Below are 14,930 nucleotides of genomic sequence, written 5' to 3' on the forward strand. Positions count from 1 at the left end.
AAAGGGACGATTAAAGGGATTAGCTTTAATGGCAGTTACTTAATTTAATTATAGGTAAGGAATCACTCTTCTATCGGAATTATTATCACATATTATAGTCGAGAACAAGCATAGTGTGTTGGTTATTATGTACTCATGATTACAAGGGAATAAATATTATCATATTCTCGTCCGGTGTAATCTCGCATATTTTAAACAGGGAATTAAAAAAATTACTTGATTATTATGTTCTATATACTACTTAGGTTGGATGTTATATGCCATGAATAATGTTATGATTATATTTGTCATGGTTCAGGACATGGAAGCGCCCGCCAGAGCAGTTCTTCTGGGAAGAACCAAACATGCCTGGTTATCAAATTAATCAGTGACAAGGTTATCTCTGAATTTGACAGGTGCTAATTGATAAATTAACATTAACACATTAATTAGCACCTGTTCAGAGATAACTTTGTTGCACTGGGCCGATGAGTTGTCCTGTTAACACTTCGTCGACGGATCGTAAGAAGGCTTAATACTCCAATCTCTACATGGTCTAATGGGCTGTGCAATAGTTATGAGCCCGGGGTAAAATTTCCAAATGACGTGCCATAAATTGCTTGCCACGCTCGGCCTGTAATTGATTTCCTAAGCCTTTTTAGATCATGTTATTTCAAAGGTGCTCCATAAATGTGCGTCAAAAATTGCTTGCCCCCTCTCGTGGCCGGCCAAATATTGCATGTCACCCCCCCCCCTCGGCCGACAAAAAATAATTGCCCCATCCCAATTTTCCACAGCTCCTAAGAAAATATATAAACTGAGCTCAAAAAGAAACTTATAATTTTTTACAACTGGTGAATCGCGAGGTCATATCTTAAAATACTGTCAATCAAAATGAACCAAAATTACACACAGGATTACCTTGATACTCTACTCAAAACACATGTCAGTAACCAAGCAGTTGTCCAACTGACACAACAGCAAAATGCACTGTCATTGGACAGCTTCCTGGACTTCCTTCACTTTCACAGCCCAGCATTTGGCACCCAGGACAAAAAATCGGTGAGAATGCACACAAGATCCTTGCACAGATGATAAAACGGTGCTGCTTTCTGCTTTTCATACAGTTTTTTCATGAAACAGGGCTGGGCTGTGAATGTGGTCCAGGAAGCTGACCCATGTCAGTGCATTTTGCTGTTGTGTCAGTTGGATAACTGCTTGGTTACTGACATGTGTTAAGAGTAGAGTATTGAAATAAATCTGTGTGTAATTTAGGTTCAATTTGATGGACAGGATTTCAAGATATGACCTTGTGAAAAATTATAAGTTTCTCTTTGAGCTCAGTTTATTATGTTCTGTTTCTTGTAGGTATGTGCTTCCAATCAGCCGAATCAGGCCCCTGTAGAGCAGGAATACGACGATGGGCATATGATGCAACAGCAAACAGGTGTTACGAATTCTTCTATGGTGGCTGTCAAGGAAATAGGAATAACTTTCATAATCAAGAAGAATGTATGAGCAAATGTGGAGGCAGTAAGTTGACACTTATTTATTTATGGACGGTCAAATATTAATACTTAGTTTTCCTTCCGGCATTTAAAAAAAAACGCGTGTGTTTACCTCCGAACGGCTTAAGCTAATCGTGGATCCATCCTTTGCGCTCATTAGTGATATTTTATTTACCCCAGCAGCTTACCCGGCGTAGGACCGGCCATCAATAATGACCATAGAGGTGTGTGTTTTGCTCTTGTAAAATTATTGCAAGCGATATCAACTTTATTTTATTTGGTAGTTAGGTTGAAATAGTCATTTCCTTTCATATTTAGAAAATCAACTGAAAATTGCATATGCATATATTGGCTTTTGGCATTATGAATAAGCAACAATTGATACCAGAAAAAGTCAAATCCATGTTTTCGTTTATATCCCAACTATCGCATTGAAAGTTATTATATTTACATCTCTGGGTTGATAGGATGAAAAAAATATTAATCGTTCCCCAGAGTAGCCAGCGCACATAAACGTTGAAAAAAACAATGACCACTGATATGAATAATGTCATTTTCCTATTGATTATTACATGTTTTGACCTCCAAAATGTTCACGAAGATTTCAATATTGCAAGTTATAAGTGGGTAAGTTTAAAATTCAAAATTTACTGATTGGGAGTTCTTCACAATAGATGTAACCCTTGGTCGTCCCCTTCGTATGACCTTCTTCACCGAAAACATTGAACTGCTAAGTTTTTAATATGGATTAAGTAAACAATGACCACTGATATGAATAATGTCATTTTCCATTTGATTATTACATATTTTGACCTCCAAAAACAAGAAGAATCTAATGAGCGCCAAAACACTATCTTCCATGGATACTGAATACAAGGCAAAAGGACTTTGCTGAAACTTTCCAATCTTGGGTTACTTTCATTTAAATGTAGGCTGCGACATCAATATTGGGACCATTGCCCCGGGGACCATTGCAACAAATGCGGTGTCAAGAACAATGCCCATTAATTAAAGGGCGGTAGATGTTAAGTAGCTTATAGTCCATTACTAACCGCAAGCTACTGAATGGTTATCATAGAGTTGATTACCATAAAAGTCGAATAGATCATAAAGATGAGAGAATCATAATTGATTCCCGAATGATTTCGAAGTACGTTAAATAAAATTGCCCAAAATAGTGAATAAAGAACACACTGACCTACCTTGACCTATAATAGCGGTCACTCCAACGTGTAGTTGAGTGGTGTCATCTGCTTCGTCCTGCCAGTAAATAGAAAAGTATGTAGTTAACATGCTATTCTATTTGAAATCCATACACCATAGAAGACGTGACCTTAATCTCCCACACATGAGGGGGTGTAGATTTCGAATGGAGTCACCCATTCAGGTAACCCCATTAGGCGCGTGAAAGTTGATTCCGAGTTTATCGTCCCCCGCCCGCGTCACTTTTTGGACACCAAAAACACCCGCGTCAAATTTTCAAAAATGCCAAAATAATTCATTATTTTCAAAGTATCAGTGTTTTCACCAGTTTTAGCAATTGGAAACATATATTTTTGTTTGTAAAACATATAAATTTATAACTTGGAACCAAAACCAGGCTCTTTTCTAACTTTTCTAGTCCCTACCCATATAAACACATGTTTATAAATAACATTTATGAGTATGGCTTTAAATCAACACGCACTTTTGGTCAATAATGAAATCTGATGAAATAATGAAAATGAAAAATGAAAAAGTCACCTCACCAACATGGGAAAATAAAGGGACGATAAACTCGGAATTGACTTTCATGGGCCTTAGAGGTGCCTGTGTGCAAGATTAAGGTCATGTCTTCCATAGGAAGTGTATGGTTTTCAACTGGAGTCAAATAAAAAAGACGTAAAACACATTTGCAAGTTACTCCTAATCATTGTAAAGTGAAATTTTAGTTGTTTTCGTGTATTTGCGATCAATATACTTTTATGTTATTAAATAAAACAAAATGTCATGTAAATATTCAAAATGTGATTTTGCTTTTGATTGATTTACATTTTTAAGTGTCATTGACACTCCATACATGTAATAAAAACTATTATATAGATAGTATACAGTACGAATTTAAAGTAGGGAAAACTTGGGACAATTGTAACAGTGGTGCCCGTTGAACAGTGTTGCCCACGCCTATTCTGTCGGTCCAACATCCGGGCTATCTCTAGTCTCGGGCCCAAACTGCATGTGACTCACGGTTTATTATGAACGATAGAAACCGGCTGTGAAGGAGGCTACATAGCGATGTTGTTGGAGTGACATTCAATTCCGAAAAAAAACCCAGTATATACACGGTAAATCCTGTAAGTTTCTTCCACTCTGTAGACTTAGAAACGGTTGTTTGATTCCATTGACTATTTGCGATCGAAATTTACACAACACCAATGACAGAAATCATCAACAAAAATCGAATCAAGGACTTGTTTTCACTCGTCCGGAAGTGACGTGACACGGAACGACAGAATATTCAAGGACAAACCTTTTGTTTTGATTCATTGATTGTACTAATAGGCCAATAAAGGAAATTAAGGAATATCAGGGCTCAACCCACTACTAATTGCAACAGAAACCATTTAATCACCATTCATTTCAGAAAAGTGTATTGTAGAAAATATCAGTCCCATAACGTCCAAATAGTTGAACAATGCCTAATTTGCATATATCCAAAATGGCCGCTCTCATCATAAGGATTCAGAAAAAGTATAGTTTTGTAAAAAAAAAGTAAACATTTTCATATGTCACTAGACTTGGTTCAAGCCAAGATGGTTTCTTTAGGATATACCCGTATAACTAACTACTCCCTTCAGACGAATATGATCGATTTATCAATAAATATTACCATTGTCCCCAATCTCTCTAAAAATGCTTGATACGGTTTACGCGAGTGAAAAACAATTTGTTTTTAACAGAATGATTTCATGATTATTGATTTTACAACACAATTGCCATAAAAACTAAAATCAACATTATTCAAAATATCTGTTAATGTGTTGAGATGCGTCAAAACATGAATCATATGGTATCTATGGCAACCACGGTAGCATTGCGAGTCATATTGTCAAAAACACCTTATCGCGATTATCATTGAATTTTGAAGAGCAAAAATCCAAATTCCCATTAATGTGTATTACATTGCACATCCCCTATGGCGCTTCACTTCACACCTGTTTTTTGCATTTATATAATTCTTGAAACAGATGCATATTTCCCGCTCTTTCTTTGTATATTTAGAACCATATTCTTAGTTACATTACCCTGAAACGTGCGTAAATTGTGATCAATATTAACGTTATTCGAATATGTACATTTATGTTTTACTTTACAAAATATCGGTCACACTTTGAATGTCCTCGGAGAAAAATCAGTCTCTTACTTGAAATGCTCATTGTGTGATTCTTAGTATACCATTGTAGGTATATCGCATGAATTATCGGTTCATTTTTAAAAATAGACAACACCATATGAACTTTCAGAAAGACATTCACACAGAAAAGGCTGAGAGGCAAAGACATTTAGTAGAGAATATGAGAAAAAGAAAGAAAGAAAGAAAGAAAGAAAGAAAGAAAGAAAGAAAGAAAGAAAGAAAGAAAGAAAGAAAGAAAGAAAGAAAGAAAGAAAGAAAGAAAGAAAGAAAGAAAGAAAGAAAGAAAGAAAGAAAGAAAGAAAGAAAGAAAGAAAGAAAGAAAGAAAGAAAGAAAGAAAGAACACTCGTACTTGTCTCATATGTAATTATTTTATTAATCGAGATTATATATCAATCACGACTGAAAACTATGACAAACTGCATTAGTTTGTAAATTAAATCTAATACTGGAACTAATTTGCAACTCACTTTGCTACGTTGCGTCCGAAAACATCGGACTTCGTCAGGCATCTGATTGAAGATGTTGTGATGACGTCAGATGTTGTGACGTCAGACGGCGAGGAATGTCTCGTAACGCCGCACAGTGGGCCAGAATCGCCTCAAAGTGTGCCAAAATTATAAACGGACAATCAAACGCATACAAACACGATAAAATGACAATAGTAGGGGTTTTTGAGGCTGCAGAATTCAATGGAGGCATTTTCAAAAATGTATGACGTCATCAAAATGCTGAACGGTGATTGGTCGATTACTTTACAACAGTATTTCAAATGACATATATTAAAATTGCAATTGAAAAAGCTGATGACATTTTGGAAAGCGTATGACGTCATGAATGTGCTGATCTGTGATTGGTCAATTATTCCTCCTACAGTTACTCAAATGTCTGTGTAAGAATTATTATCAAAACTAGCAAATCGGGGTTTTAAGGAATGCGGAATACAATAGAGCCATTTTCAAAGGCATATGACGTCATTAAAATACCGAGCCGTGATTGGCTAATTACTCGTACAACATTAATTCAAATGTCCGATTGGAAAAGTATTATCAAATAGCATATTTAAGATTATACGGACTGTAAAATTCACTGACAGCATTTTCTAATAAAATATGTATGACATCAATAAAATGATGACATTTTTAATTGTTTAATATAAGCAAACAAACAACCAGCCAGACTAGATGTTGTTGGGGGGGGTTCTCTCCCAAAATGTATACGGTATTGTTCGGACTCCAAAACTCTCGTAACTTAATTTTGGCTCTAATTATATGAATATGAATATGAATCTTATATGAATATGAATATATGAATCTTTATGAATATGAATCTTTATTTTCCATAATAAAAAAACAACAAAATACAAAGAAATTCAACATCGAAAAAATAAAATAAAACAAGACAATTATGGAGGAGATGATCGAAAGGCCAATAAGGCCAGCATTGACCATCCCCTTACAGAACTAAATTAATACAACAACAAACAAACAGAGTATATTAAGCCTATCACGCAAGAACAAAAATGGGGCTCCAAGAAGCAAGAACTAGTTATAAAGGGAGATTAGCTGTGTTTTATATTTGTTTCGAAAATGTTTTATTGAGTTTGCTACTTTAAGGTTATCGTTCAGGGAATTCCATAACAGTGGGCCGGTAGTTGTCCTGATTGAATGATCAGTGAATACTTTCTTGTTTCTTGTTTGATTATACTTATTACTGTTTCTTGTGTGATAGCTATGAAGGCTATGAATATCGGATCCTTTTAGAAAGAAACTGTCAAATGAACATGGTAGTGGTTTAATATAATATTTATACATGCACCTAGACCTAGTTTGAATATATCAAAAACATTGAGCATATTGAATTTATATGAAATAGTGGTCCAGAATGGCTTCGATAATGGCTATTCGAAATGGTTATCATGGCCCATTTTTGGAGCAAATGTATTTTATCAAGATATGTTTTACATGCATTCCCCCATGTAAGTATACCATAATTAATGTAAGTCAAGACAAGCGTACAATAAATAAATTATTTGTTTTGTTGTTAATTCTTAAATTTTGTTTATATATATGACTTTGAAAATATTGTAATTACATAAATGTAAAATCATGTGTGAATAAATGAATTGAATGAATTATGAAATAATTGTTTCCTGGATAAAACATGATAAGCCATGACAAAAGCTTAAAATGATCCTTCACACAGGTAAACGATGCAATTTCTGCCAGTGTATTTAAAACTTGGTTAAACTTGATTCAACTATACGAGTGCGACGGTCGTATGCGGTTAGGTCTCCCATCAGTCTATTTATAGAACAAGGTGTGGCTGTTTCGTACACTGCAGCGCGGTACGCGGTATAGGCTACATCTCTTTTAAACGATTTTGTCGCCTATTTTACTGGCAAAGGGCCTCATAAAACTGACTCCACTGCAGAAGATCGCAGAATATCGCAGCTAAATTTGATACCATTACAAAGATAATTCTTTTCTGCAGGTGACTGTATAAGTTTTAAGGCGGAAATCAACGGGAATCTAAACTTTCGGGATCAAATTTGATAAAACGTAATTTTTCCTTAGTTTTAGGGACGTTTAAGCAAAAATATTTATTGACTGACGGTTTTCATATTCTTCATATCCCAGTGTTATGTTCTACAAATAGTTTCTCAGATATCTGTAAAAGCACAGATGCGTCAAAATTGTCTAAAAAAAAGTTGTGAAGATTTACCCCCAAAATCATGATTTTTCTAATGAGAAGCAGATTGTGGCGATTTTGCATGTTTATTATAAAAAATATCACCTTTGAGAATAAACCAAGGGTGAAATATTTTCAGAAAATATATTTATGTTCATCCTCTTTCCAAATCGCATGAAAAAAGTTAGAATATTGATAGTCAGCAATCTAGGATTTTGGCACACTTTGACTTTGACCTGGCCCACTGTGCGCCGGGTCCCATGCACGTGACAACTGGAAGCGGAGTCCCCCTTTTCTGTTAATGGCGGGATCCTCCACTCTCTCCCATATGGATTCTCTGACTCCTCGCTCAAACCACTTCTCCTCCTTATCTAGAATAACCGCTTCCTCAGGGTTGAAGAAATGTTCAGTTTTCTTGTTGCAGTGGTTGTAAACCGCGGAGTTTTGGGCTTCGCTGGAGCTAGGGCGCCTGTGTTGGTTCAAACGCGCTCGTAGAGATTGTTTTGTCTCGCCTACATAGGAGTCACCACAGTCCGGGGCAGCACAGGTAATGCCATAAACTAGATTGCACTGTTTATCTCTGGGGGTTTGTCCTTAACATGCACGAGCTTCCCCGTAGGATGTTGGTAGGTTTGAAGCACGTAGTAATGCCGAAGGACTTGAAAGAGTTCTTGAGCCTTTCCGATAATCCAGCGATGTATGGGATGGTTACCTGTGTGCGATTGTCATGGTTTACCTCTCCTGTGGTGGATTTAGTGGAGTCTTTGGTTTTGTTCGCTTTGGTAAACGCCCAACCGGGGTATCCACAATTTCCAAGGGCTTTCTGTAAGTGATCTTTTTCCTCCGGAATGTCCTCAGAATTGCTTATGACAGTGTCCGCACGATATTGGAGGGTTCTGATCACGCCTAATTTGTGGATCAGCGGATGGTGTGAGTCAAATTGTAAATAGTGATCGGTATGCGTGGGCTTTCTATAAACCGTTGAGTTGAGGGTACCGTCACTGTTCAAATGAACCAAGCAGTCCAGAAAAGCTAACTTATTGTCCACACATTCCTCCTGAGTGAATTTGATGTTCGGGTCAACTTGATTAATGAAATTAAAGAAGGACTCCGACTCGCTTTTACAATAATATCACAATTTTCCAGCATGGTATTTATGTTTGCGCACCTATAACTCCATAATATCTTTGATAAAATTCGTAGACTTGACGAAATTGCAGTTTTTCTAATGCCAAATGTTACTACCGGTGGCTGGAAATCAGCACATTTCACCATACATGTACGTGTAGGTTGATCCAAGGCCATACAAGTTTACTGTTCGGGAGAAAATAAAAACACCACTATTACTATTAGAATATAGGCCCCATCACATGCAAGTGAACATCTCAAAAAAGTAACTAACCCCCTTAAATAATGGTCATTATTCAAAAACGGGCTATTGTATTACAAATTTGTAAAATGCATTGGAAACATATTTTGATACGATAACCCAGAAAACAATAAAACACCCGTCAATTTAATGTACAAGGTGTCCCAGAATGGTTTATACCGTGTTTGAACAAAATATCAAACATATATAGTCAACAATGTATCTAATTTTAATAAGTGCAATACAATGTCACCCATGTCTCCTACTTATTCTGTGACTTTCATGGAAATAGCTTGATTCGTTTTGGCGTGACATTGCTACTACTGAAAATGGACGAAAACTGCATGTGTGTAATTTACAGTGCAAATTAAGGCATCATAACACATGGATCCTTTATCACCATCGTCCAGCCGCACTGTGCAATATATTGGAGAAATCCTACATTCTTTGATAGAAAATACACCAAATTTAGCACAGATGTAGAGCTTATAATTCGAAATAATTCTTGATATGGGATTAAGTGAAACATTTCAATATGACATTTCAATATGACACTTTTTATGTGATTTTTACCACTTTTTTTACCCAAAAATGTCCTTATTACAGAGGATATAACTTCCTCAAGAATCCTCTGCAGTAAATTTTAATCTTCTTCGTTACATAGCTGTGGGTTTGCCCATATACTGTGGACATAAATGCGTGCTGTGACTCTAAGGACGAACCTTCTCTACACTACTGAAAAATCCATCTCTGCCGGCATTTCAAATGATGAAACTCACACACCTCAATAATTGTTTTCAAAACTGCCACCAAAGAAAGAATAGTTTAAGGTCACTCAAGCGTAGCAAATCCTTTATTCCATACACTGATTGCTTCGTAACATCATAAATAAACGATAGATATCGACTATTTAGTAGAAGTAAGAACAGGATGATACTGTATAACATTACCTTGTGCTGAACGGTTAGTAATTTTACAGATTTTCAAAATAGGTTGCTTTGTCAAAACTTGGAATTCACAATTTTTACACAATCCTCTCTAACTTCTACTAGAAACGTCCAATTTTTAAAATCTAAAAAATCTGAAAAAACTAAATATAACTTTAAATGCAAAACAATATGACCAATAGAAATGTCGTTCATACCTATCTTTCTCGGTATAAATCATTCTGGGACACCCTGTAGTGAGGTCCAGATTTGAAAGTTGCACTTACAACAATACAAAAACACTCGGATATCATTACTCAGATTCCTTCCATTATACTGAATACAAACCAATAGACTTTACTGCAACTTTCAAATCTTGGGTTACCTTGATTTAAATGTACGCTGCGGCGTCAATATTTAGACAATTGCTGCAAATTGGTGTCAAAATGCGCAGAAATCAATTCTGCTTCGAACGCATTTTACAGATTTGTAATAAAATGGCCCGTTTTGGAAAAATGGCCATTATTTAAGGGGGTTAGTTACTTTTTTACAGACACTTTATTTTGAGGTGAAAGCCACACAAGAAAACAATACATTTAAAAATGCATGTATAAAGTCAATACTAAGCTACGCCAGAAGTGCAGCACGGTACACGGCCCAGCTGCGTAGTGGGCAGACAACTAATATACATTGTGATTACGTTATGTGTTGTGAAATGTGTTTTAAAAATTAAATAAAAAAACTGGCACTTGCAGCGTCTTAAATTATGACGTTTACAGAAAACAATTTCTATCAAATTTCAAAACGAGGCATGGACATTTTGAAAAGAAAAGGAGAAATATTCTTCATATTTAAACTTTATTTATTTCTTACTTTATCTACTTTATTTATTTCTTACTTTATCACCCACTGCTCTCGTATATTTTTGTATTTGTCGCTACTTTATTGTTATACAAAAATGATGATAAATGAAATTCTTATTATTTTATGAGACAGGTTGTACCAGCCCACACATCTACTTCATTATTCACCCGGGGGGTCACTCCCATTGTGGCCTGTATGCCATCCGCGATAATCAACTTTTGAAAAACACCCTAAACACGGATTTAACCCTTGGCTAAAACGATACCCTAAACTGGTAACACGCGCCTGTTTTCACACCCTAAACAGGGATTTTATTCCTTACATGAAATTTCATACCCTAAATTTCATTTTCGCGTATTTGCAATTGCATTTTGCTACCATTTTTTTTTTAATTGTTCATGTTTTGACACTCTAAACACGATACGCGCGTATCGTGCCTACCCACGAAAAACTACCCTTTTACGCGTTTTTATTATCGCGGATGGTGTACAGGCCACAATGGGAGTGACCCCCTGGGATTATTCATAAGCCTGACTTAAATACATGATAATAACAAAAGCCATGCTCAGCAGCGCATTGCCTGTAAATAGTTTCTTTCCACTATAAAAAAAAATATGTGAGTTATACACATTTTAACCACGTTTTTGAAAAATGTCATCAACACTTCGTAAATTAAACGGGTAAAGAGAATTAAAGTAATTTATTAAGTAAGACCTTTCCCAATTGGAGCACTTTATATTCATTATTTAATTTTAATTCAAACAATCCCAAATACATATTGCATAATATAGCTTAAACTAGGTAAAAAATAAATAGCGTGGTCTTCTATCCGATACACATTAATTTTCGATTTGAGCCCACCCATGTAAACACGCATTATTTGTTAACAAACTACAATGCCTTTTATTTTACTTGGGAAACACGTTCCCTGCATCACCACAATCCACCATTTTTAGCAAGAAAACGCCCTAAAACAGGTTCCTGATGTATGCAAGTTCTCTTTGAGCTTCTACACCAGTGTGGTCTTTGCAAAAATCCTTTTGAAGTATTTTGCCATTTCAGTTGTGGCGTAACATTGTCAGTTGTATCAGGGGGCAAAGACAAAAATATTGGTGGTGGCCATCAATTTGGACGTTTGTTACTGTGATAATTGAGCGCGAACAGTGAAAGTTTTTCAATTGTACACTACTAAGTATTTATGTTTATTTTTTATAGTAATGTTTTGATTTTAATGTAAGGGCAATCCTTCAATTTATTGTTAGATCAATATTGGATCTGACTGGCTTTGTGCCAAATGTTGATATAATCGCACCATTTAAAAGCAAAACCGATATTAGTCGAAACCGTACAACTATTTATTCAAATTTGTCTAAATGATATATACATTCAGTCACTCACCTCGGGATCCCGCGAATGCGGATATCTGATATTAAGATGCCACTTTTTTACCTTGTAATTTAGTAATTTTACTATTTACATCACTGACTATAACCTCTAAGGGGCTAAGATTCAATCACCTTTTCTGCGTCATATGACATATTTCATTATTAACATGGACAAGCAAATTGTATGGATGAACAATGCCTCTGACAATGCCCTGAAGGTATTTAAAGTATCGTCTATGCCAGAGCAAATCACAACCTCGGCAACAGAGCAGCATTATTTACATTGGGCTCAGTATTCCAGAAAATTGTTGCTGAGAGGATATGAAAACTTAATGTACTAAAAATATTAATGTATAAAAACAAGTGCGGAAGTGCATTAGTACAATATTTGTGCTAGGTGGGGTGGACGAATAAGGACCAGGAACAAAAATATTTTGTTAAACGGAAACGCTCGATTGCTGGATTTAGAGAGAATCAAATAAAGTTGTGGGACTTACAATGTGTGGCAAATACAGATGATATAATATATTTAAAGCCATATTATAACATTTCTGTAACAATAGCTTAGTATTTATTTTCCATAAAATGTTAGCATTTACTGTCAGATATGTCCCCTTTTAATTTTGAGCCGATCAAGTGAGATAAAGCATAAAAATAGGAATTTACTACTAGCGCCCATGCATGTTACTCCCGCAGTTGTAATACGGTACGATCCTCTGGGTGTGTGAGTTTGTGTATCCCGCACGCCGTGTACGTACTGTGCATACGTGTTCGACTAATATTTCCATCGTAATAATAAACTCCGGTTCCATCTTTTTATTCAAATCTCGGATTTTGACAGAACTACAGCACCTAAAGTCTTGATTTTTGCAGAGTATCTTTATTGACTAAAGTACATTACAATAGTGTAAAAACCCGAATTGAAAATTTTTTGGAGGGCGTTCTCCTCAGCAAATGTTATAATATGGCTTTTAGATTGATGACTGCATTTTTGGATTTGGGAACATTATCTAAAACGTTTTCGCTATAGATGTATTCAATACATTGTTCAGTGAATTTAGATATTATAATCTACCATCATGCTCGTCATACAAGGAGGGTGAGGCTGGTACAGTGCTTTTCATCCGGCATATTATAATTAACGTCAGTGCAAAGGCGCGGCGTGATTGGTTGCTAACCTGCGCAATACGGCATTTTTGATCTGGTTGACATGCTTTTAATTCAGTCTTCAATAAAAAAAAACCCGCATTTGTTAGCATCCAAATTACTTAAGCTAATTGTTAAATCATTCTTTGCACTCATTCTAGTGATAGAAATATAAAAAGTCAGCTATATTTTCCTCCAGTAAAACGCATGATTTCATTTTGCTCTTGTTTGGTTATTTTGAGGGATTGACTTTAAACTTGATAGATAAGACAGACATTATCCCTCATATTTAGCAGCAGTTTCGGTGAAAAGCGCAAGAAACCCGGATTCCGCCAGGCATCTGACTGATGGCGACGTAATACATCACGCAGTTATTGTTAACTACATGTATGCACACAACACAGGGGCACTCACAATAGGCAATTGACCCCTACTGGTAGCGCTGTGCTGTAGATATAGGAGATGAACTAGTTAGCGTCATATATCAAAAAGTATAAAAGCTTTGATTTTAGTACTTGCTCTATGTTTCAATTACTTATTCTTTTCAAAATATCTGAATTTTTAACCCGGTACAAGCTTTAATAACGGGGGACCATACATTTGTATGAGAAAGGAAATCTACATCTTATCCAAACTCCCGTGTTAATCCAAGGCACATTTTGCTTCACCGGGCCGCCCTGACTTGGTCGCATTTGGAAGATGGGTGCCACGAAACCGTAATAGGTACAAATTTAGTACTTTCTGTCAATCAAGTATAGTTTATTCTCTACGTGTCAATTTTTAAATTATTAGCATAGTCCTTATAATAACGGGGGACCGCCTTGATAAGTAAATGATAGCAAACCAGTGAAAAATACCCCAAAACTCAGTCAGTGGAGCTCTGCCCGTACATGTCAATAGCATCATAATCGATTGGATTAGTCGACCGTAGTGGACAATTCGATCGCTCATTGGATTAATATTATCACGTGGTAAGAAATTTGCATTGGATAATCGATTACTATAATGGTTTAGTACTGCATATTTCGGTTTAATCTTCACTAAGCGGGTTTATGGCTGAAAAGGTCACGGTGAATTTGCCGTGGACAAAACTGCACTATGAGACGATGTGGAAGACGTGCACGTCACTATCAGTCAGAAGTCCGATGTGTCCAGATGCAACTTATTTTTCTAATTTTTGATTTATTTACAATTTATATTTTGATCTATGAGATGAATAATCTAGACCAAGACATCCTATAAGATGTACTGGCATTTTACAAAATAACACAACATCACTAGTATCAGAACATATTCCACAAAGACCAGATGGAATAAACACAACTTTAAGATTAACTTTACACCTATTATGTAAACCGTACCAATGACCCTCAAATTGATAATACACCTACACATACAAAGGCTTTAACAGATATTTGATGCCTTATTCAAGCACGTCTGACATGTAAAGTTTCTAAACTATAGATAGAAACAGAGATTAGGATACAACGTATGGGAATGGGCGAGAACTGTGCCATGTGAGGTTTACACAGACGAAGCCAAATCCTGCTTGACTTTAAGAAAGTCTGTTTACTTGAGGTAGTATTTCAGATATTTCATTATCACTTGTATAAACGCAGGATTACTGGATTTAAAGAGAATCAAATGGAATGTTTGGGATTTGATTTACG

At 35.9% G+C, this 14,930-nt stretch overlaps 1 protein-coding gene across 1 annotated transcript in view; it reads left to right on the forward strand.

Moving 5' to 3' along the window:
- The window catches only part of LOC140167274 (amyloid-beta precursor protein-like), a 35,539-nt gene that overhangs the window by 1,182 nt on the left and 19,427 nt on the right, over positions 1-14,930 (forward strand). The window contains exon 2 of the mRNA XM_072190608.1: positions 1,348-1,512. Within this exon, the coding sequence (XP_072046709.1) occupies positions 1,348-1,512 (165 nt within the window). The remainder of the gene's footprint in view (positions 1-1,347; positions 1,513-14,930) is intronic.

This window comes from Amphiura filiformis, chromosome 13, assembly GCF_039555335.1.
Source record: "Amphiura filiformis chromosome 13, Afil_fr2py, whole genome shotgun sequence".
Classification (NCBI taxonomy): domain Eukaryota; kingdom Metazoa; phylum Echinodermata; class Ophiuroidea; order Amphilepidida; family Amphiuridae; genus Amphiura; species Amphiura filiformis.